Source organism: Ptychodera flava, chromosome 8 (genome assembly GCF_041260155.1).
Source record: "Ptychodera flava strain L36383 chromosome 8, AS_Pfla_20210202, whole genome shotgun sequence".
Lineage (NCBI taxonomy): Eukaryota > Metazoa > Hemichordata > Enteropneusta > Ptychoderidae > Ptychodera > Ptychodera flava.
The window spans coordinates 2,972,698-2,998,468 of record NC_091935.1 but is presented as its reverse complement, the minus strand read 5'-3'; the positions used below and the strand labels follow the sequence as shown (position 1 = coordinate 2,998,468).

At 37.8% G+C, this 25,771-nt stretch overlaps 1 protein-coding gene across 4 annotated transcripts; it reads right to left on the bottom strand.

Moving 5' to 3' along the window:
* On the bottom strand, window positions 1-25,771 carry LOC139138199 (spermatogenesis-associated protein 6-like). 4 transcript variants are annotated; one of them, XM_070706470.1, is made up of 11 exons: window positions 25,575-25,771; window positions 23,179-23,316; window positions 22,579-22,800; window positions 21,709-21,863; window positions 20,697-20,826; window positions 18,949-19,066; window positions 15,196-15,317; window positions 13,659-13,722; window positions 5,589-5,848; window positions 2,934-3,049; window positions 1-1,556 (listed from the first exon to the last, which is right to left on the bottom strand). In XM_070706470.1, the coding sequence occupies exons 1-11, from the start codon at window positions 25,620-25,622 to the stop codon at window positions 1,415-1,417; spliced, it is 1,515 nt and encodes a 504-aa protein (XP_070562571.1). In that variant the 5' UTR covers window positions 25,623-25,771; the 3' UTR covers window positions 1-1,414. The 4 variants fall into 4 exon arrangements, with proteins under 4 accessions (XP_070562571.1, XP_070562572.1, XP_070562573.1 ...); XM_070706471.1 differs by lacking the exon at window positions 15,196-15,317 and adding an exon at window positions 14,718-14,779 and having other exon boundaries at window positions 25,575-25,750; XM_070706472.1 differs by lacking the exon at window positions 2,934-3,049.

Sequence of the window (25,771 nt, the reverse complement as noted above, 5' to 3'; positions counted from 1 at the left end):
TTGTACATTTTATTGCATGTTTCTTGTGAGGGTACTAAATCACCCGAAATTAAAGTAGATTTTAAATCAAGGGCCAGGAGCCGCAAGTTTGATGATATTCACATTAGTTTTGTTCAAGGAAACAATATATTTTCTCATCAGCTCCATTAAAGTGTGTTGAAATGCAAGGTATTTCCCATACCAACACATCACATCGTGCAAAGTAAGGGATGTTCTTGTTAAGGTAGTATGCGTCTCACAAGTGAAAGACTTAAACTTTTGCTCAAAATTTCCTCAATGAAACTCTCAACCATTCAATTAAACATTAAGAATCAGAGGTCACTGTGCAAAGTTTGGAACTAGAGAAACAAACTACCCAACATTTTGCGAAGTTTGAAATTCAAAATGGCAGCCATTCCTGTGTTCACTCTATTTCGGATTTTTAAAAACTAAGAAGGTGAAAGTTTTTTCTTTCTCCAAGAGCTTTAAAATGAACCCTCACAAGTGAGAGATCAGAAAAGCATTGTAGAAATCTGGAAGTCTAAATATCTTAGACACGTTTACCTTAAAAAGTAAATTCAAGCTCAGGTAAAAATTCCTTTTGTCCACAAGAGCATTGGAGAGTACATGCAAATGCATGATATGTGGAAAAATTAAACTCTGGGAATTTCAACCGGGCTTTGAGAGGAGAACAGTACCTTCATTTTGCAGACTGAACCCGGTAAATACATAAATACATGAAAACCATAACAGACCATAGAGCTTTGAGAAAACCTAAGCAGCTGACCAGGCTCATATTTAACTGACACCTAATGATGGCAAAATATTTTAATACTACATTATTACAGACAAAAGTAACAATAACTGGAGCTAAATTGTTCAAAGTGGAGCAATGATACAAAACATACTGTACACACTTTCTACAGAGTTCTCACTCAAATAATATAATAACACATGATAATTGCTGGTAAAGGATAAACATAAACAGGTAAGGAGTAACTGAAACAAAAAAAAAATGTGACAATTATGGTACATTTACATAGCAAAAAAATATCTATTTGTGATATGAATTATGTCCATTCTGATACACAATATTTGTAGCAAAAAAATGATGGGTCACCCGTCTTTCAATCTTTACTATACATTACAGATACACCTCCTAAGCATTTCTTTTTTATACCTTATAAAATAATTATTTGTGGGAAAAAGTTAGTTGAAAAAAATTTAGTGTGTTCAGATAGACTTTCTGAACAGAGTGTATACACGTACAGGTACAATGTGAGATTCGGCAATTTTTTATTTACAAACAGACAAATTGAGCAACGGGTACATGCAAAACAGAAACTTGATAAAAGGACAGCACATCAGTGTGTCTGTATTGAAGTATTGTACATAATAGAAATTTATTACGCGTAAAATCACAATGTTGACCTCTTCATTGTTCATATTTTGCTGTCTTGTACATTTTACCATACAGTTTTCCCATGGTCTCATCAAATAGCTTTCTATGTGATTTTCCCGTCCACTCTGATTTGGCATTCGTCCAGTGTTCCATGTTATCAATATGGATAGAGAGGCTACAACCAAAACACAAAACAAAGGAAAATCAGTCAATGATGCAACAATTCTTGTTTCACTGTGAGTCAATAAAGATAATATCTGCCTCGAAAGAGAGGCTTTTAAAGTTTTGTTCAAACTTTCCTTTAAGAAACTTTTAAGCATCCTTTTTCATCATCAAGAATAAAAAAATCAGGCATCACCATGTAAAGGTTGAGATTTTCAAAAACGATAAAACTGAAACTTTCATGTTTCCCTGAGGCTTAAAAATGAGCGATCACAAGCAGTAGACAAGAAAAGCATTTTAAAACTATAGAGAGTTGAAATATCTGTTCTCAAGGCACATTCCACACACTATACTTCATAGGAAACGACTCAATGTGATACGACTAGTAATCTGTTGTCGTATTGTTGATTATGATGTCAATGGCAGTGTTTCTAGCAAAGTAATTCTGAAATAAAACTGACAAAATAATGAGAGTCATGAAGAATTACTCTCATGTAAATTGTCCAAATTTTGATCATCCCACGCATGACATGTAGCAGGCATAAAGCAAGTGAATCACAGCTGGTATATTATTGATACCTATGTGAAAAAAAAATCTCTCATGAGTATTACAAAGCCTACACTAAATACTACAATTTACATTAGTAGTATTCATCATCTGGTCTTCATAAAACTTTGGATGAAGCATACGAGATTAGAATGACATCATAACAGTACACACCACATCCGCCTCTACTATGATACAGCATAAACACATACCATGTACCGTACAATGATAAACAATGATAAACATAAACAAACACTGAAACACAAAAACATATTGGCTTGCCAATGTGTCAATTTTAAAATCACAATGATTAAGGCTGACATGCGCCAAAGTTTTGTAAAGATGTTGAACTCACGTTCAGTTGTACAGGGTTATTTTATGATGGTTTCAGCGAAAATTCTGCTCTACTGATAGTAGAGGGATTATCTCTACTCTGGGATACCCCTTGGACAGCTAACCAAATTGAACCGGTTCCGACTGGTTTCAACCAGTACATTTATGCCCATGGTGGTTGCAAAAAAATTTGCAATTCCAACACCTGTCCAACTGGTTGAAACCGGTCAAAACTGGTTTTCTATCCAAGGGGTATCCTAGACAAGGACATATCCCTCTATATTACTGATGAAAGGCTGGAAATGTGAAGGGTCATGTTTAAATCTCTGTACAAACCATTGGTAGAGACATGATCAAATTTTGATGCAAAACATAAAGCATTAAGTTAGTATGGTATGAGTCAAGAGAACCTTTCTAACTGCTACAGTACGGCACATGCACTGAAACATGATGAAACCAGTGTTGTTAGTACTCGCAAATTGATTTTTAAAACATCAACATTTCTAGTACCTCCTGTCGGGTTCAAACTGGGACTGTTGGGAGACATTATGACGATCACTAGCCAAAGAGGTTCTCAGGAGTTCAATGGAATCTGCGGAATCTTCAATGGGAAGATCATCGGATACCTGAAGCAATGTTTGGAAAATACAGATTAGATGAAAATACATGATAATGTGATGGAATTAACCCTTTGAGTGCCAAAATCAATTTTTGTCACCTTTATAAATATACCCCAGTCAATTTTTTTTCAGATTTTGGCCAAAAACTGTAGCCTACAAAATGTGATGTCCATTTGGTCCAAAATTATCCAAAAAAATACAGAAAAATTCGTAAAAATTGGTAAAACGTTGCACTTAAATTTGCAGGGAAATATTATAGCACATAAAGGGTTAATGTTTACATGTTAAAATCATATATGTGTTGTCTTTAGTGATACTGTAATTGGCATGTTCAAGGCCTGTGGATAAAAGCTGTATATCACCTGTCTGTTGATGTGAGTATATCATAAATGACAGAAACCTGATACATATTTGCAAGGCATTGGCAGTGACTTGAATCCCATCCCAGTACACAAATATCCAGGAGGAATCCTATAGAATTAACATGGAAAATAACAACTATCCCACAGGAATGCAGACAATGGAAGTATATGTAAAATCCCTATGAAAATCCATGGAATCCAAGACTAATATCCCACTGGATTCTAGCCAGACTTTGTTCTTACAGGAATCCAATGGAATATTTTGGTAGCACCTGGAGGTAACAGACAAAGACAGGGGATATAGTGATGGCAATAATTGCAGACGAATGGATCTAATCAGCAGGCAGGCCTCTGCCTATGGTAAATTCCTTTACACAGAATAATGATAACAATGATGGATGCTAAACCCATCAAAAACACACAAGATGTGTCCATGAGGTTGAAACTCTTCACCATTGTGTGTGATTGCTTTTAGGTAGTGCATGCTTCAAAATTGAAAGATTTCAACTTTTGCTCAACCTTTCTCCAGCCAACCTTTAAGCAAACTCACTTAAAGGTAACTACATGTATGGCAAAAGTGAATGGTGAATAATGATTAGTTTGTGAGCAGTTGATCAAACTTCTCTGAGCATAAAAACTACGCATAGACATCAAGACATAACAAAACAAAAATTTAAAGGGAAACACTCATTTTTTTGTGAATTTCTGGACAAGATGGCAGACTAAAGAATTTACCAGCTGTATGAACTACTTACATTTCTGTTTTGTTGTTTTCATGTCATGATAGCTTCTTATACGCTCAAAAACAAAAAAATAAAATCCTAAAAACACTTCTTATCTGCAGCATTTTTGTTAGAGATCTGGGATGAAAAAATCCATTACAATATTTCTGGTGTTAGGAGCAATTGAAGCAAGGTAACAAACAAGAAAGTACTTCAAATACTTAGTCCCAGATATCCAAATGTTGATCGAACTCAAGCTCTTATCAGAAATGCTTTAATGGGAAAAGGTCGGTCTTTTTATGAGATCAATAAAACATGGAATACTTGCATGAAATCAATCAGTATACAACATGATGACTGTACATAACTGCAAAATTGTCAAAAATTTCCCCATTGCTGAATGCAGACAGATTATTTTGTTTGTGACCTCTAGACAAAATAGATTTTACCTTTTCTGACTTGCTTTCCTATCACAAATAAACATTGCCATATTGTTTAAGCTGCTATCATTATCTATATGAAAGGCACCGCCAATGCAGACTTTAATACAAAAGTTTGCATGAGGTCCAAACTTTGTAAGTGTATGTTCAGCCATGCATGGTGACAGTTGTATACCAAACTTGATTTCTTAGTACAGACCGTGAAATGTTTCACTGAATGTTTACTATTATCTGGCTGCAAACAGAGTTAAGGTTGTGCACAGTTGACCAGTATTTCACCATGTTTCTACAAGTCAAACAATACAAAACACTTTTTATATCAAAACAAAATTCATGAAAAGAGGTCAAAAGAAGAGCAACTTTTTCCCTTTAAAATGTTGTATATTATTACAGTAGGACAAATTTAAGTCTTGTTCACACATATTATATTCCAGCAGGACTTGGTCCAGGCTAAAGCAATCCCTTTGGTGAATAGATATGGTGCATCTCCATAACTGATCGTTTGATCAGGGCTTTAATATTTACTGTACAGTGCCTGTAATCTCTATCTGCCATGAATTTGAATGATGCCGGTATGATGAAGTTGATGGCACACCCAATCTAAGACCAGGGCTGACAGAATGTGTACTCAAACATTACCACAGGACAGCTAAAAGGCTATGTTGGATCTAAACATCCCTTAATACCTGGACCAAACTACTAAAACCCTGATCCAATACAGTCTGCCCACAGTTATCATTTGTAGTAGGATGAAAGCCTTTTCACCGCCTTGGTTTGGCCTGAACCCTTTGATTTCAACCCTAATTCTGGACCTGTTCACAGGGAAATGGGGTGAGCAGTTTCGGACTTATACCTAGATGTACTTTGGTCTTGGACACATTGTCAAGTGTGAACTTGACTTTAATAACCTGAAATACTGTCAGCTTTTGTTTGAGACAAAGTACATGTAAGTTTCCTCTTTGATTCACTGAGCTTGATCAACATTCAGACCACTGGGGCTGCACATTTCCTCCATACATACCCTGTTTCTCCAGAGGAGATGCTCAACTCTATCGTGGATTCTATCAGCCTTGGTTGATGTAAATGGGCTGTCACCGTATCGATCCCTAATGGAGGATCTAGCTAGTACTGGACTGGTGGGTCTCGGTGAGTAGCTGCTGCGTGGTGTGTACGACGGTAGTCGTCCATATGCTACCCAGTCACTGGGAAGTGGCTCTGCAGCATGGTAGTCACTTTCTGAGGTGTCTGAAAACTCCAGATGATTCAAGCCTTCTATCAACTCTACAACAAACAAGAAAGAATTATTACTTTTAAATTACTGCATTTACAATTATGATCCAAAGAGCTGAAAAAAAAGAAAAAGACTGAAGAAAGTTTAAAAAGCTCTGTTCTGACTGAAAAGTGAGTGTTATGCATCTGTACTGTATTACCCTGATTAACCCAATGCCCTGTAGTTAGGTCCACACTCACCACTGACAACAATGGTTTTGGGCCAAACCATTCTGGTGAAGGGGTAAATTAAATTAAGGTTAGAAACTTTGCAGAATACCTCACGTACACATTTTGGATTATGTTTTTGATATGCATATTTTTGAAATGTATTTATATCTCTTCTTCTTATTTTAAACATTTTCCTTTGGGCACACCTTGTTTACATTTTATACATTTTTCTGTAACAAAACAACTGACAACATTTGTTGCAAAAGGAGATTCCTTTGGTTCTACTGGACCCACTTTTGTATTAATTTTACTTTCTTAGGTCATATCAGCTGATACTTAATTTGCGTTGATGATAGATTAGGTCTTTGCAATCACCATCAGCTTTAGTGGGTAAAATTACATCTTGTACATCTTTGCAAGGCTTGTTGGTGAAAATCATGATCATCCAAATTGTCAAGTCTATTTTTGGTGACATGTTACATTTCACTGATTTTTAACCAATTGTTCTACTCTAGAATGAAAAACACACTTTCTTCTAAAGACTCAGTACCCCCAAGAGATCACATGATGGCAGCATAAACAAAACCATATGTGCAAATTAAAAGGACATATATATATATATATATATATATATATATATATATATATATATATATATATATATATATATATATATATATATATATATATATATATATATATGTGTATCAACTACCGTGTCTCTGACCCTAATCCGTTTGTAATGCTGAAATTCAGAGTATTCTTTTTGTCGACACAGCTTGTTTGTGTGTAGTGATCATTGTTTATCGTTTACATAGTGATCAGAGTTAGTGATCATTTATGCCGTTCATACACAGGCCATTGAAACGGCTCTGAAATGGTTCTGGACCAATACTGGCACAGAAAGTTATGTGTGGACACTCCGAAGTGGTTCTGAAGCGTTTCAGATTTGAGACGGTTTAGTCGGCCCGACCTGAGCCGTTGTAGGGATTAAAGCTATCCGCAAATCGCTGTGTGGACAGACCGAGCCGCTTCAGAGGCGGTTCAAACGCCCTCACGCGACAGGTATTTGTAACATAAACAAACAACAACCAACAACAATATTCACGTTGGTCATGGCTGCCGAACACAGCTCTATACATCTCGTGGAAATAACTGGTCAGACGACCGAATAGGTTTGCTGATCTGAGTCTCGGCAGACGAAAGCATTCAAAGAATGCTAAAGAGAACGTGTCGCGACAGCCTCGTGTACAAAAAAATTGCAGAGAGGTTTAAACCGGACAGCAGATCAGTGCCACCGCAAGCTCAAGGCACTGAAGCTAAAATACAAAGAAGTCGACAGCAACAGGCCATGAAGGCGCGACTTTGCACAATTTTTAAATATCGGATATTTACAATCTAGTATCGCAGTTTGACATATCGACGATTTCGGGACTAATATCTATACTAGACGATACTAGAATGAACTGTGGTTGTTCCATGGGAAGCCGCGTCTATGAAATTGCCGATATTTAGCGGCGATTTGGGGACTCTAATATCGATACTATGACAGAACCTCATGGACGATACTAGATTCATTCAAATCGCGCGTAAATATCCGATATATATCAAAGATTTCACCGTCTTACAGTTCTGGCCAAACCCGACTTCCAAGGACTGACTCTAGCTTCGATACTAGGGATACTAGAATCTGTCAAATCGCGCGTAAATATCCGATATATAACGGAGATTTCAACACCTTACAGTTCTAGACAAACCCGACTTCCAAGGACTGACTCTAGCTTCGATACTAGACGGTACTAGATTCATTCAAATCGCAGGTAAATATCCGATATATATCGGAGATTTCACCACCTCACAGTTCTGGCCAAACCCGACTTCCAAGGACTGACTCTAGCTTCGATACTAGACGGTACTAGATTCATTCAAATCGCAGGTAATATCCGATATATATCGGAGATTTCACCACCTCACAGTTCTGGACAAACCCGACTTCCAAGGACTGACTCTAGCTTCGATACTAGACGGTGCTAGATTCATTCAAATCGCAGGTAAATATCCGATATATATCGGAGATTTCACCACCTCACAGTTCTGGACAAACCCGACTTCCAAGGACTGACTCTAGCTTCGATACTAGACGGTACTAGATTCATTCAAATCGCAGGTAAATATCCGATATATATCGGAGATTTCACCACCTCACAGTTCTGGACAAACCCGACTTCCAAGGACTGACTCTAGCTTCGATACTATACGGTGCTAGATTCATTCAAATTGCAGGTAAATATCCGATATATATCGGAGATTTCACCACCTCACAGTTCTGGACAAACCCGACTTCCAAGGACTGACTCTAGCTTCGATACTAGACGGTACTAGATTCATTCAAATCGCAGGTAAATATCCGATATATATCGGAGATTTCACCACCTCACAGTTCTGGACAAACCCGACTTCCAAGGACTGACTCTAGCTTCGATACTAGACGGTGCTAGATTCATTCAAATCGCAGGTAAATATCCGATATATATCGGAGATTTCACCACCTCACAGTTCTGGACAAACCCGACTTCCAAGGACTGACTCTAGTTTCGATACTAGACGGTACTAGATTCATTCAAATCGCAGGTAAATATCCGATATATATCGGAGATTTCACCACCTCACAGTTCTGGCCAAACCCGACTACCAAGGACTGACTCTAGCTTCGATACTGGACGATACTGGATTCATTCTAATCGTGCGTAAATATCTGATATATCGGAGATTTCACCACCTTTCAGTTCTGGTCAAACCCGACTTCCAAGGACTGACTCCAGCTACGATACTAGACGATAGTATAGATACAGTAAAATCAAACAGTTTAATCAATTCAATGAATTATAGGAACATAATTTTCAGTGATTTTAATTCACTGTACTAATTTCACAATAAAACGAATCAACGAGCTGATATGGATTTTTTGGTGATGTTGAATGTTATTGAAAAAGAGAGCTAATGTTTGATAAAACCTGAAACTAACGACACCGAACGCCAGCCTGTACAACACCGTGTGTGTACAAAGCACCGGCAGTCGATTGTAACACAGTACACATCGGTCGACCTGAAATTTGACACTGTGATCGACGTAGCGTTTCAAAAGTACGAAAAGTGAGACCAGGTAATTTTAGATTTGATCTAAAACCTCCCAAAACCAAAATACAAAGTCCTATACTCTTACGCAAAAAATCAAAGTTTTCAAGCGTCGACTTTCTCTTCCGCGATGCACACAACCACGGCCCCTCCACAAAACGCGATGTCGATCGACTTGAATATTGACACCGTGATTGACCATGGATGGATTGACATGGCGTTTCAAAGTATGAAAAATGAGACTCAGTAACTTTGGACGCTTTAGATTTGATCAAAAACCTACGAAACCCATCAGACAAGGCCCTACTCTTACGCAGAAAACAAAGCTCCTAAGCGTCGACTTTCTCTTCCGCGTTTGAGCAAAACAAAAGTCGGCTTCATTCGGAAATGGTCGGCTATTCGCGGGCATAACGTAATTTTATGTTAGTCCAATTTTCGGCTTTACCCGATGTGAACGTCGGAATTTCGAATAATTCGGCCTGTGATCGGGCAAGTAAGGTTGACCTCGAGAGCGATTCCCAGTACAACACGTTCCCGATCGCGGTACTACAGTGATAAGAACAAGTTCACCGCGTAAATTGCTAGACTACATGATGTAGCCACATCGGCACTTCTGACATATTATCTCCGGCTTGCAAGGCCATAAAAAAAATCAAAATATTATTATCAAAACCAAAATTTCCGGGGCCAGAGAGCGAAATAGTGCTGAAAAGTAGCCAGCCAAAATACGAAAGTAGTCGGTCAATTTGAAAATGAACACGCTGCAATCAGTTTTTGTTTTTAAAATACAAACTTATTTTACACTGACATTCAACAAAACTGGATAAAGTGCTGTTCAAGATACCTTGCCAATGTTATGCTGCCGCCGCCGCGACACGACGTCCCCACTCCAACCTCGGCTTCCTTCTTCACCTATAATTTACATTTCTCCGCCTGGGCAAATTTCTACTGAAAACCCTGCGATACTAGATTCTGTCAAATCGCGCGTATATATCCGATATACATATCAGAGATTTCACCACCTTAAAAGTTCTGGTCAAACCCGACTTCCAAGGACTGACTCTTGCTTTTATACTAGACGATACTAGATTCTCTCAAATCGCGCTAAATATCCGATATTTATCGGATATTTCAGCCCTTTATAGATCTAGCTAAGCCAATCTAACTTCGATACTGTATAGTCTAGTAGCCGTAAATATCGGATATCATATAAAAGTGCAATGTCGCGGTGTCCCCCAACAAATGGAGCGGCAAAGGCAGAATACCGATGCCTTTCTTCGAATAACTGTCTCAGATCCTCGGTAATCGCCATCTGTCAATCCCAGTAGAACGCCAACAGAATACCTGTAAGCTATGCTAAACATTATTCTGAAAAACAACACACTCGAATTTAACAACGAATTCTACAAACAAACATGTTGGTGCGCAATGGGATCGTCACCGTCACCCGAGATTGCCAATTGACATCACGTTTCATGAATTAGAACAGGAAATCATATGTGAACACACAACAAAAATATCACTATGGTGTAGATTCAGAGACGATATTTTCCTAATCTTCATTGGAACGGATCACAAACTCCACAAATTTATAACAGTAATTTAAAAGATGCATCCTTCTTTCAAATTTTCATATGAAAGTTCTTCACACGAAATAACATATCTTGACCTAGGCATTTACAAAGGTCAACGATACAACAACGAAAACATACTAGACACTAGAACGCACACAAAACCAGCAGATACATTCCAGTTCTTACACAGAAAATCATGTCATCCAAAATCAACCTTCAAGGGCCTAATCAAAGGCGGAATATTAAGGTACATGAGGACATGTAACAACGAAGAGGACTTTAACAACAAAGTCAAAACATTTAATGAAAAATTGCTACAACGAGGATATTCACAACAAGAAATATCGAACATCAATGCGGAAACAAATTACGCAACACGAAGAACACATTTAAATCACAAAAAAACACACAGCAACAACACTAATAAAGTGATATTTTCTACCACACATAGTCCACATTTCAATAAAAAAGACATCAAACAAGCACTCCTGAAGAACTAGGAAGAAAAAGAAAAAGATCAAACGCTAAATAATTTATTCACAATGAAACTGATCATCGCATACAAAAGAAATCCAAACATTGGCGACAAGCTCATAAATGTACAAGTACATAATCTTACAGAAAAGACCGAACAAAATGAAACACAATCAACTGACTCGAATATAAATATTCTAGCCTCCTTACTGGACGAACAAAACACTGACAATGATTAAGCCACAAACAGTGAAACAAAAATCCAAGGGGAGAAAATATCAAAAAGCGACTCAGGAAGAGACCATGCTGGTTTCGAAACGTAGCGTTAAAGGATCACACTGTCATTCGACATCTAGATTACGGCTACGCCTCGCCATGGCTTATATCTACACCAATAGCCAAACGCACAAAATAAAACATGAACACAGAGAACGAAAAAATAGTGTAGGTGAAAGGTGGAGCCGTTTTCCCTTTATTATAGTTCTGAACGCATCAAACGCAAGGGTAAAATCGGTTAACGATTGCATTTGGTCTGCATTCAGATCATTAAAGCGACGATGACTCGGTTTGGACCGCATATGCAGCAGGTAAAAAAACAGAAGACAAGCAGTACGACATCGTTCATTTCAGCCATCTTATTACCACGCCGTATGCTTGGTCATACACACCTTTTGAACTCGAGAGGGCGCATTAAGACGTCTTAAACACCAAAACAATGGCTTAATTTTGTGAGTATGGACACAAGCGGACTCAAACTATTAATCCCCTGTGTTTACAAATCACAAATAGTGTTGCAGAAGCGTTTCAATTTTTACCTGTCTGAACGAAGCAATTGTTTATTGTTTACAATGAATTCTAGTCCGGACTTGAATACAATTTTCAATAATAACAATGGAGATTATACTCATATAGGTTTTGTTGATATGCTAAGTACTTGGCATTAAATTACGGTTTAAGGATTCAATGCAGAAAGTGTAGGGAAACAAAAGTTCTGAAAAAACATAGGGCCAAAGTCCCTGAAGCTACTATAGACATGGATACAAAATTAAGTATTTCCTGACTGTATGAAATTATCTCACTAAGGTCATCCTAGGGACTTGTAAACAAAATATTAAAGCTGTCTGACCAGCGGTTTTGAAAGAACAAGCAACTCAACAGTTGACAGAGCTCTGCTGTGTTATGTAGAGAATAACCTTTTGTGACACATGTATTGATGAAGAAGGTGGATATCTTTGATTAACATTGTAAGTGAGTTCTGTTGAATAAGTTGAGACTGTACATACTCAGAGAAAGCACCCTGAAGAGACAAATGTTTGAAACTTAAGAAGTTCAAGGTCATCAAAAGCATTATAAGGAATCATGTAACTTTCATTGCACTGTTTACACAGATTGCATAATTGCTATAAATAGCACATGAGGAATCTTACAGCCCAGCTTTACCATAAAAACCCTATCACTTTGACCACTCTTTTAATTGACCATTCTATTTTTTTCCTCAAAAAGTAATTTTATTTTATCCTTACCAAGTCAACCATAAATGGAAATTAGAACTTTCTCTATCTCTATCTCTATTGACTATTTTGAGCAATTTCTTTAGATAACATACAGGGCACAATAAATGACGGTTCAGAATATGTCAAAGTTGGGATTCAGGAAAGTTACCTTTACATGTTTTAATCCTCCAAGATGGTAAGCATTTCACTATGAACTGTCAAAAAAAGTTGAGCTTTCTGATAATTCTACACTAAAATTTTTTTGGCTTTGATGATTTCCTAATTAATTCAATTATTTAAAATCATATTAATTATTTTTTTCTGGGTGAATTGATAGGGTTTATACAGTACAAGAATTACATACAATGTAAGTCAAATTTTGACCAAAATGACAAAAAAAATTCCTTAAAAATACACATTTGCATATTTCATCACAATTTGAACAAATATAAGTTGGGCCACCCCTAGGGACCTGTATACCAAATAACAAAGCTGTCTGACCAGCGGTTATGAAGAAGAAGATTTTTTACCAAAAACACATTTTTTGGCATTAATTTGCCTATTTTCAACAATATCAAAAAATTAAAAAAAATAGTTTCTCAAAATCATATTTTTCATCTACACAACAAATATCAAATCAGTATGTACTGCGGTTCTCAAGATATTTGAGTGGACGGACGCCTCACAAACGGACATACATACATACATACATACATACATACATACATACATACATACATACATACAGACTGACGACGGACGCCGGACGGATACCCATCCCAATAGCTTCTATAGACTATAGTCTATAGTAGCTAAAAAAGCCAAAAGTTACAGCTTATGGAGCTTTAGCTCATGTGGAAATACTCATACATCTATGCCCATTTGAGCATGTGGCTTTGTACTGTGATCCATTTGACTTCCGGGTTTGACCTATTGTGCCATATAAATCTGGAATGAAAAGGAGATGATCCTTACCTTCAGTGTCATCACTGAGATCAGTTGTACTACTGCTCAGAGATACTTCTGGTTCCCGTACAGCCTGAAAAACACCAAGATTTCCAAAAAGTCATGACATGTCAAAACTGTAATGGTTTATCTATTGCTGTATCATAGCATACTTTACAGACTTTCTCATCAGTTTCAAGACTGTCACAATAGTTTTTTATAGCTGTTACTGGTTGGTCATGTTTCTCCATTCCAAAAAGAATGTACCAATTTATGTAAGACTATAACAAAAATTTATGTGAAAAAAAGTTCTAAAGATTATTACTCACTTTCGAAAGTTTACAAAGTTTTAAAATACAAACTAGTAGAGGAATATGAACAGTAAGGTCTATTTTTGTAGCTTTAGCTTTCATATGGTTTTATTACAGACAGAATGTATATACAATTGTTCGAGCAGCATTGAAACATTGACATGTTCCCATGCAGTGAAAATTCAGGTTGTGAAAGAACTCAATAAGATTGATAATGAGAAAAATCTGTGAGTCACCTTTTCATTCGGTTTGTGTCATTACAAGTGGATATGGTGTGCACCTCAACATTAAAAGACTTGAACTTTCTCATCGGAAACTTAAAACAATTCTCTTTTAAAATCAAGAATAAAACATTGGGGTCAACAAGCAAATTTTGGTAATGTGGAAACATTTATTTAAATTTAAACAAAAACTTAAATTTACCGATATTTGAATTTCCAAATGTCACAATTGCTGTGTCATCTCTGTAAAGGATAAATTATATTGTCACAAAAATAAGACAGCTGGCGAACATTTTCAATTTCAAATGTTGTTACATATTGGTTTCTTTGAGGAAAGTTTGAGCAAAAGTTAAAGTCTTTCAATTTCAAGGTGCAAAGTATCTTAAATTTGGATATGGCTTCTAATCAGTAAGAAATTTTACAGTAATTTAGGGGCTCTTAAATGACGGCAAACACAAACGGGGACAGAATACCAACTGTCATAATTTTACATATAAAGAAGGGAAAGGTTATCATTAAACTCCAAGAAAACAATCCAAGACAGCCATGGCAGTCACCTTGCTGGTGTAAAATCGCTTTTGTGGCCAGTCACTGATCTCACTCTTCCAATAACTTCTCCCTAGATGATAAAATTAAAATACACGGGACACAAAACATGATCTTATAAAATGATTTTCATGCAACTAATTCTACAATGACAGGAAAGTTGGCGGTGTCCAAAATAATTTACTGTAAATCAGTTCGGAAATGATCAGAGTTTTTCTATTTCGAGACTGGACCAGATGTTTGTTACGTGATCATTTGCTTTACAATATTTCTTAAGTTCAGAGAGATGAAAGACAATGTGTAGCAGTTCCTCCACAACAGAGGCACTATGACTGAAACAACACAACAAAAAGGACAAAGAGGGGAATAAACATTATTAGAGTTCACAGTAAACTGTTCACAGCCAACCACCAACAATCCTGCATAGTAGCTTACAACAGGAAACTGAAAGACCTCAGTAACGCATCGTACACTGAGCTCAGTATGTACCTTAATTGGTTTCACTCTCAAGCCGTGATGAGGATGAAAATTGTATCGGTGTCCCCAGTACTTGTCCCCCAAATAGCGTCTATACAGTGAACATATTGTGCAGTCTTTGGCAGATATATATCCTGGCAGATTAAAAGGCAGAGGTAGAGAGTGTTTGAAGAGAGAAAATAACACACAGTTATTGTTAAGCAAAGCAGAGTCAGTATTAGGAAGTTAGATGAAGGTGATATGTGATTATTTTTACGCTTGAAGTAGGAATACCTTCCCTGGAGTTGTGTACGTATATATGTGTCAAAACACTTCATTTGAAATAGCATGTTTCGGGTTATAGTACAACTATGAATGAAGGGAAAGATGAATTTCTGGGAAATATTAAATCAGAGGTAAGGCTATCTTTACGTGGAATGGTTTTCAATTGCCAAAGCAAAACTTCAAATTTATGATGGTTAGGTCATCTAGATATTACTTTTTAAGTTTTAATGCTTTGTTAGTGCATGAAATACTGACTCACTGATAAACACACTGACTCACTGATAAACACACTGACTCACTGATAACACACTGACTCACTGATTAACACACTGACTCACTGATAAACACACTGACTCACTGATAAACACACTGACTCACTGATAACACACTGACTCACTGATAAACACACTGACTCACTGATTAACACACTGACTCACTGATAACACACTGACTCACTGATAAACACATTGACTCACTGATAAACACATTGACTCACTGATAAACACACTGACTCACTGATAAACTCATTCGATTCCACGTGCACTGTGGAATCGAATGACATGGTCTCGTTTGCGGAACAAAGGTTGGTGGGAAGTTCTGCGTACATGGGATGATATTAAAATGTAAAGACTGGATTGAAAACTTTCGATAGGTGTAAACTTTAGTTTCAAACGTCGTTTGTTTTGTGCGAATAGGGTGACCAGTTCAACTTCAATCCATGGCGGAGGCCTGGTCAACTGGGACCAGGGCCGACGCAACGTGTCCACACTGGCGATTTGCGTCGGACCAAATTTTGCGTCGGCCCTGAGTCGGCCCTGAACCCCCCTTCTCACCGGGACCAAACTGTGTCGGCCCAGGGCCGACTCAGGGTGTCCACATTGGTTTTTTACGTCGGCCCCGGCCCAGGTCCGGACCTAGGCCGACGCAAAGTCGTCAATCTGAACAGGCCAACTGATAACACATTGACTCACTGATAAACACACTGACTCACTGATAACACACTGACTCACTGATAAACACACTGACTCACTGATAACACACTGACTCACTGATAAACACACTGACTCACTGATAACACACTGACTCACTGATAAACACATTGACTCACTGATAAACACATTGACTCATTGACTTACTGATACATTCACTGACTCACTAACTCTGACTCACTGATCATTCACCAAGAAATGTCCCACTGACTGACATATCATATGACCAAGTGATAAATTATTTCACTTCACAAATTCAGAAAATCATCCTATAAGTGGGTTAGGTATGCCACAGTGTAAATCATGAAATGCAAGACTTGGATGATAAATTTTGGAGTTCTATACAATCTACACAAGTAAAATGATGTTAACTTTGCTGATATTACCAACACACTACCTGGTACATGACAATGATAACCTACTTGAAGATCATTGTAATGGTGACGATGCAATAGCGATCTTTCACTAAACGGACATGGAAGACAGACGAGAACGTCGTGTTTCCAAGCATGCCATAGGTCCGCTTTCGTCACATTTGCATGTCTCGTCGCAAATTCTGCAACCCGGTTGGACAGTAGCCTAATTAATTAGTAGCCGACGAGAACTCGTCCGTTCCTTTCGTCGTCTCTCGTCTCATTATAATATTCAGACGCTGCTCTGTGTTGCCACCATGGTAGCGCTTGATTCATGCCTTCCAATCAGAGAATAGATTCACGTACGACAGATGGATGGCAGGACTGTGAGTGAGGTCGATATAAATGCACACCTGTCCATCGCGTTCCTGTAATTCTAGGGATTTGTCATTATGAAAGCATGTGGGTGTTACAAGTATTGTAGGCTGCGCAACCAGTTTAACTCGAGTCGTCCCTTGATATATTCACGGCGCCTTTAGTCTTGGAAAATTACGTTGCATATCTATCACCTGTTTTAAATCAAATTTTAAAAAATAAGATGTATTTCTTCATTGCATTGTTCTGGATGCAAACTGGCAAAACTGAGGAGTCTTTGAATCAGATTGTCACCGATCTGTATGCAACGTTAAACTGTTCTGAGCGTCGAGCGATGACACCAAGAAATCGAATCTTACTGGTACTGATCTGGTTAAGAAAGTACCTAAATGAAGATAAACTGGCATCATGGTTTCAAGTTAGCATATAAACCGTTTCCAGAGAAATTACCCATTTAATACCCTTGTTGTGGCACTATTTCAGAGGAATGGTGAGATGGCTTTCAAGGGAGGATATTGAAACTCTCCAAGGACACTGGGAGGTTTTTTTTCCAAATGCAATATGCACCATTGACGGTATGTTGCCCGCAATATATCGTCCAACAACCGAACCACAACACAACTTTTACAGCGGACATTCTCTTGTCATGCGATGAGCACCCAATTAATTTCTGACAACAGGGGGAATATAATATCTACAGTCTTGATTTTGGGGCCATTTAAATGACAACGGACAATTTCAGTTGCTGCCAGGCATCGGCTCTGGACTGGAATTGGATATTCCGAATGATATATATTTATTAGATGATCATGGATACATGAACAAGTATCCTCTTCTGACAATTTCCAGCGAGTCAGCTTGTAGGCGAGAATTGAACGGATTGCATAATATTCAATCGTGAATTTAATCGGTGTCGCAAAACATGGAGCACGTGATAGCATATTTCAAGACCTATAAAGCCATAAAAGAACTGTACCGCCAGCCTCGTTGGTTCATGCCTGTAGTTGCCGATGTGTGTGCCTTTCTTGCCCAGCGCCACATTAACCTAGAGCGAAGACGTCGCTAGGGAAAATCCCGCAACATTGTTTATTTGTTTTTGTTTTTGTTTGCCTGGTTACTAATATATAAGTGAATTAAAACATCGCTACTATCACCATATATTGTGCGTGTAATAAGTATTTTTATCTTAGTAAAAATGAACGGTTTACCTCCTGGCCTGTGAAAGTCGTGCTACTCACTATGTGAACCCTATCATCCAAAAATCTCACCACCAATCCAAGGCTCCAAATATATAACCCTAACATGGCAATTTATCCCTCCCGTCGACCACATCAACGAACGGTCCCTTTTTGCAACTATTTCTGTCAATTGTCTTGTCCGTGACACAAAGCAGTGCCCGAATATTATAATGAGACGAGAGACGACGAAAGGAACGGACGAGTCCTCGTCGGCTACTAATTAATTAGGCTACTGTCCAACCGGGTTGCAGAATTTGTGACGAGACATGCAAATGTGACGAAAGAGGACCAATAGCATGCTTGGAAACACAACGTTCTCGTCCGTTTTCCATGTTCGTTTTGTGAAAGATCGCTAGTGAAACACCATCTCATCTCAGTGAGAGAATTAGAGATAAATGTATACCAATACACTGCATCAACTTGTAAGAAAGAGATTTACTCAGATATAAAATTTGAGAAGTTGATTTGCTCCCCAAAGAATAAATAAATTAAACAGCATATCAACTTGGGTGAACATGATTTTGCTCAAAAAAATAGAAAACTTACTGAGGTATCGTCTGTGTGGAGATACAGACCGACTGCGTAAAAGTGGAGCTGATTGTGGTCGTCTGGGGGATGGAGATTGTCCCTTGGCTGGAGACTCTTGTCGGTTGAATGTATCCACCTGAAAGAACAAAACTCTTCTGATATGAGTTCTCCAGACAGAGTCTGTTCAGCTTCAAATATTGAACTGCACACAGTGGATGAGTACAGCACTTGGTAATTTTCAAATCATCTTTTAAAATTATGATCATCTGAAGATTGGTGTGTTACTGAACTTTAACCCTTTTGCTATCATGGTTTGAACCAATCCCATTGTTTTCTATGGTAAAGTTGGATCTCTATACAGTGAAATGGGGGTGAAAGGGTGAACCTTAAAGGGCAAGTAGCTGTATCTTTTGATAACGTCAATTGCAAGTTCTTGTTCTCCTCCAAAAGGCATGTTGAAACACGAACTGTTCAGCGTGTTAAACAGGAAGTTACAGGACCGTGGGCGCACAATATGGGGATTACTGATAAGGCGGCTATTTGCATACTCTGGGCGAAAGTTTTTGAATTCTCATAGCATTGCTTTGACTGTTTGATAAATTTGAATAATCATGATGGGCACTTTTGTGACATATGCAAAGAGAGGTCAAATGGTTGTACAGGGAACACATTTTGAAACATAGGCGTTTTCCGACAAAAATGGAAATTTTTTTCAGTTTATTTTCGACTCAAATTTAGTTGCTATATATTCACAGACATCATATGCAAGATTAAATGACAATAAACGTCTGAAACATGGCAAAATATTGGGATTCTGGGACCAAAGTCCGATCAGTAGTGTAGCTTTTTTACATTTGCATAGATTTACGATAATCCGGCTTTTATTGGGGAAGTTCCTGTTTAACGTAGTGTCTATATGTAGAATGCAGTGACTCTGTTTACATTTTAATTCCAGTCCAGACCAGAATTTGGCACACAGTCCATGTAGCCGACAATGAGATGCTAATGATATGCGTAGTGTCTCCTCGACTAACTTTCGTCTGGTTGCTCACTTTCTACTATTTTTATAGTATTTTATACAAAGTCACAGACTTAATCTACCTGCAACTTAAAACTGACAGTGATTTTTAGCTCATTCTTTACTATTTTTCATAGTATTTGATAGCCGGTATCAGATAGTTCATGTTCGTGTCGGCTACTTGGACAATCTGCCCAGAATTCGCTTGTCAACAATATCAGGCTGAGTTGACAAGCTGAATACTGTGTACATCAACATGCTTTGGAGAAACAGAAAAAGAAACTGTCGTTGACCTTGTTACAGTTACTGGCCCTTTATGTGATAAAAACCAGAGTCATGTATCATTAATCCATTTTGCCCCATGCTTTGGCAAATTTGCTTTATTCTATGTGGTTAACATGTATGTAGGCAATAACTTGAATAACTATACAACAAAGACGGGTAAATTTAGAGAGATTCAACAGATATTTGATCTGATTTGAACTCACAACGTATTGCACCAAGTCACCCAGCAAAGATATCACAGTAAAAACATGGCATAAACAGCGATAGTCAACAACAGCAATAATCAGTAAATATGCTGGAATGCAGTAAGTATGTTACATGTATGTTTCTAATTCATCCCAAGGATAACCCTTTGAACCCAGTTTGGGGTCAATCTCCATGTCATAGGTCATCATGGGGTCAAGCTCCAGTTGATAAAAGTCAAGAGGAATGAGATGTAAGATTCTACACAAACAGAACTTACCCGTCTCACTACAAACGGAGGTCTTTCATCTAAAGTTTGTTGGCGCATGCTTTCGTCAAACAACTGACGACGTTTCAGATTTGGTGATTTTACTCTGGAACTGATTGTTGGCACTTCATAGCTTTTGGATCTGGAGGACAAACAGGTGAAAAATTACCACTCTGAATGAAGTAATACAAGTACAGAGATCTAATTCTTTTGCCCACATATGCCTTGTAAAACCTGGAAGGACTGGTACTGACAACATGTATAGACCATTTTTACAGACATATACTACCGTAGTTACCTGATACATTTCAAGGTAATGAAAGTGAAGGTTGCATTTGAGAAGAAACTAAAAGTCACTTTTGTCTTATCATAAACACCAAGAGCAAATGAACACTATATATTTTGTTGGCACAGTCGACCATTGGATATTTTTGAACTGTGCATTACATTAAATTCCTTTGGGCATCATATAGGGTCACATCAATGTGTGCACTCTGGTTCCCTCAAATTCCATGTTCAATATTGAAGTGTGCTGGAATATCCTCTGAATGGCATGGCTTGTCAGAGTCAGATGTACAAATGCAAATTTACGTTTTCCTGTTTATGTACAATTATTTTGCATACAGCGTATATGAAATTAAGAGGGGGTTAAAGTTTGAGTCTGAAAGATCAGATTAATGCACAGTGCAATGTAATGCCATTCACTCTATGTATTCAGAACATATTCATACTCTCCAGCTCAGATTACAAGAGTACCACTGATAAAAATGTTCAATCTTTGGAACTTAAAATTCAGGAGGCCATCAAAATTCCAACTTTCTGGCAAACGTCAGTCTTTGTAAACATTTTGTATGCAAATGCAGGGTCAAATTTAGAAATTTTACGTCAAAGTAACGATGTTTAAAAGTTGTTACAAAATGTCAAGGCCGCTTTAAATGCCTAGCTTTATCATTTTCTAAATGCATAATTGCCAATGCAATGACTGAGAAATGATTGAAAATGATAAAACCATTGGCATGACTACCTTTTCTTTCTTAGGCGTGACTTTCTCTTTGGCGAGTAAGTGATGATTTCTTCATCTGAGTTGGCCAGGGCGAGATCTCGCAGCTCATCCAAGGTTGGAGTACACGTATCTTTCACAGTTGTTGAACAGGAAAACTCAAGTTTGGGTGAAATTCCCTGGAAAAGTAAAATTTACAGATCAAGGTAGAGAGGAGTGCCTTCTTGTATGAAGAACTGCAACCTAAGTAAAGAGTTTCACAATAAAAAAATAAGATTATTTTTAAATTTAAACGGTCTGTCCACAAAACCTCAACAAACTGCCTGCCAATAAAGATCGCCACATGTACCCACTAGGATAAAATGGCTTTTTTGTTTAATAAAATTGATAAACGAAAGAATTACAATTTATTTGCAGTGTTCTAAAAAACCTGTGCAAAGTACTAGTACTAATACTAGTAGTGGTTTACATACAATATAATTCCGGCATACAATTAGTAGAAATTGAAACAAATTTATGAAAACCCAAAGAGTGTAAAATAACTCCTAAAGATCAGCATATGATGGCTGATATGGCATATAACCTTCTTTAAAACTCTGTAACTTCTTAAAGCCTGTCATACTATATACTGTATAATAAATTTTATATTGTTTTCTGGGTAGTCGGGCTAACATGGAGATGCATCATTACAATCACAGCTATATTGCCCAAACCTAATTTGTTCTATCTGGTATTATCTTATTGAATCTTACATATTGAGTACACGTATCTGAACCTGCACAAAATGTCTCCATATCACCATGTGAAAATAGCATTTCCATATCATATCCTAAAATCTTAAGGCTTGTATTATCCCTGCCATATCCTGGTTTAAAACTGCAAATAAAGACTTACCCTAAATGCAAGTGTCCGGTGGAGGAGTATTTCCCTATCAGCCAGAGTGTATGACGGTGACAGGAATGGATCTGGATACAAGAATTCCCTGGATGATGATTCATAGTAGGCAAGTACGGTGCCGCCTTCATAATCTGGTTTCAGCTGGATCAGTTCTATGTACACATGTTCTCCTTCAAGTTCAAGTGACAACTGAGCGGGGTCTATGCAGTTTGCAAAAGTCTACCAAATAGAAAGAAATAAAATCTATTTTTTTGTGTGCTGCCATTAAGAAAGTCTTGTCGCATTAATGAATTCATACATAGACTCTGTACCAGCCTCTATCCCTCTCGGTTTGGGCGACTTGCAGCGATTTGAAAGCTGTTATCCAATTGGTTGGCAGAATCTCACCATTATAATAGAATAATGAAAATAAACTCCCTAAGTTGCGTGTGATAATGACAATCGACCAATCAGATATAACCTTGCAAACACGCTGCAAGTCAGCCGCTCGGTTTTGAGCTGTTGCTGCCTCATTTGGACGCATATATGCTTGGCTTTTGGCTTGCCTGGACTACTTTTCATCTTGTGAAGAAGCATAAATATAACAAACAGGCTTACCCTTTCAAATCTTAAAACTTGGTGAATCAGTAATGGGAACACTGGTGGTACCGCGATGGTTTTCTTTTGACAGCCTAACAAACAAACACTCAGATAAACATCTTCTCTTTCTCTCAGAAATGTTCCCGGACAAGTCACCTGAAACAGATTACAATGAAATACACATTAGTGATAGGTTACTTTTTGCTTATTGGAAACAAGAAGTAATTTTGCTAAATGGCAATCATACCACCATACATCCTTACAAAACTAGCCTTCAAAAGGCGCATCACTTTTGAAGTGACATTGTTGAGTTCGAGATTGTGGGAGAAAATGTAGTTGAAGAATAAATTGGGCGGGCCAAACATCCATACACTGTGATGCACTATAGCAAGCGACTATAGTTGCATCAGAATAAAAGAACATCAAATGATTTCAGATGGTAGCACATTAGTATAAAGTGACTTAATGATTAAAGCAAAAATCATAGGGACACACTTTTCCAAATGAAGTAGTATAATGAACCTTTGTGTTGGCCATCACTAATTTTGCTAAATTGTGAATAAATCTGACAAGGGTCACTTTTTGAGAGATATATTTTATCTACATATCACAATGAGAGATGAAAAATGCCCTGGGAAGATAAATGTACATCAGAACTTCAAAAGATGATTAAATATCTTGAAATATGCCAATTGCTAAATCCAAGACTGTCAAAATGCAAGCTGGTCAGAAATTATCACAGTGATCCAAATGTGCAGGTTAACAGAATCAGTATTTTTGCTAAGGTCCTGAAACATTGGTAAATGATTTGGGAACCACGTGACGGTAACATTTCTGCTGTCCCTAGTTTTAATTGCATTGATATACCAGGGGTAACCCGTAAAGATGGGGAAACCCCGGTAACATTTACCAAGGTACTGGCCTTAACAAAAACACCGAGAATGATCGATGAGGGATAAAATGTGAATAGAGAACTGATCTCATACATGAAAGCAGTCTTGCAGAGGTTTTCCTTATCATTGTTGACAGAACAGTTTAAATAACAATTGCACATGTAATCAAGTCAACAATCAATTGACACAAACAATGTTTATTACAAAATCTAACAAATAAGCTGAGATCTGTCATAGTGACCAGCATAACATTCCCGTGTCACCAAACCAGGGTCTGATATCAGGTCATTGATTAACTTGAATATATAGAATTCAAAAAATGTTAACTATGTGATTGTATATGTGCATAAGCTATTTTACATCATACCATACATACAGTAAGTTGACAAGCACTTTGACAATAATAAGGATATTAAACTTCATGTAGGCTCTCTAAACAGGCACTAAGAGCGGTAATTTGACAAGAGTTGATTTTAATTTTTGGCGAGATAGATGTTCAGGAGAAACTGTTGCTCTTTACAATTAGACCATTCAGGTCTTTAGGGTATAGGTCCTGGATCAGGCCTTTACGTTGCTGCAGTTCCATAACCAACAACATTCCCCAGTGATTTTGGATGGTGGGAAATATAGCATCTAAATCACATGTGAAAATTGAGGACTACAGATATGAAGTACGTTTTATGATGCAAAAACAGCACTGAAAATGGAAGTCCCAAGTTTTGGCAGCAAAAGTTGTGAAGTCCTCAAGCAATATATTTCGGCACCTCACGTACAGCATAACTAAAAGTGGATTGAGCTATAGAAAAACATGCTTATTCTTTCCTAATTTCATATTATCATGGCTGACAAGCACGTCAACCCTACATGTCCCTTTAAATGCCCGTTAAATACAACTATCACAAAGAGAGGTGAGGTTGCGAGGGACGCCGACATGCCTTGACATGCAGTTGCTAGGATGGACAGAAAAGGTTACACCAGGTATGTGCAGCGTGGCGCTGGCGTATGTTTGCGTTTTCTATCACTATAACAACAATGCCCAAGAAAAACTACTGTATTTCTCCGAGGCTATGAAGAGTATAAGTATGACACAGCACGTTGGTTAGTGTCAGGTCCGACATTTATCATTTTGCTGTACGTTAGCTGGTATCTACACACTCAATGGTACTTCAAATGTCTGAACAGAACGTAATCTCATTCACAGAGAGAGAACTTCGAACGTATGGCTTTCTATTTCGAATGCGACTTCCTTGTATCTCGACAACGAAGAAAGCATTAGAGTAACGTTTGTAAGCAGCACTGAATTGCAACCTCTATTTAAATGCAGGCAATAAAATTAGAAATGTATTTACAGTAATCAATAATATAGAACCCATACAACCTTCTGATCTGGCTTTCCGCCAATAAATAGTGGCTACCAGGCCGGGTGACTGACAGGAAATGGTGCTGTCATATCGGCGTTCGTTCGAAATGCACAAATATTTTGAAGAGCTTGTGTGGGATCAATCCCTCAAAGATACTCACCGCCTCTATATTGAGCTCTACAACCGCTCGTAGTGCTTTACGCGGCATTTTACCTTTCACTATGGCACAGTTAAATGAACAAACGTTCAATTATCCAAGAAACAGATCGCTTTGCCCGGAAAGAGACGCTACATAGAACTCAGACCGGGGTCGCGACTACCACTACGAGCGGCGCCACCTCACGACCGTGGAACAAC

Excerpts from the sequence above, each read along its gene's own strand:
- LOC139138199 (XM_070706470.1), bottom strand. The coding sequence starts at position 25,622 with ATGCCGCGTAAAGCACTACGAGCGGTTGTAGAGCTCAATATAGAGGCG. Across the intron at positions 20,827-21,708 it reads TCACGCCTAAGAAAGAAAAG|ATCCAAAAGCTATGAAGTGC; the intron begins GTAGTCATGCCA and ends TTTGTCCTCCAG. Across the intron at positions 5,849-13,658 it reads TCTCAGTGATGACACTGAAG|AGTTGATAGAAGGCTTGAAT; the intron begins GTAAGGATCATC and ends TGTTTGTTGTAG.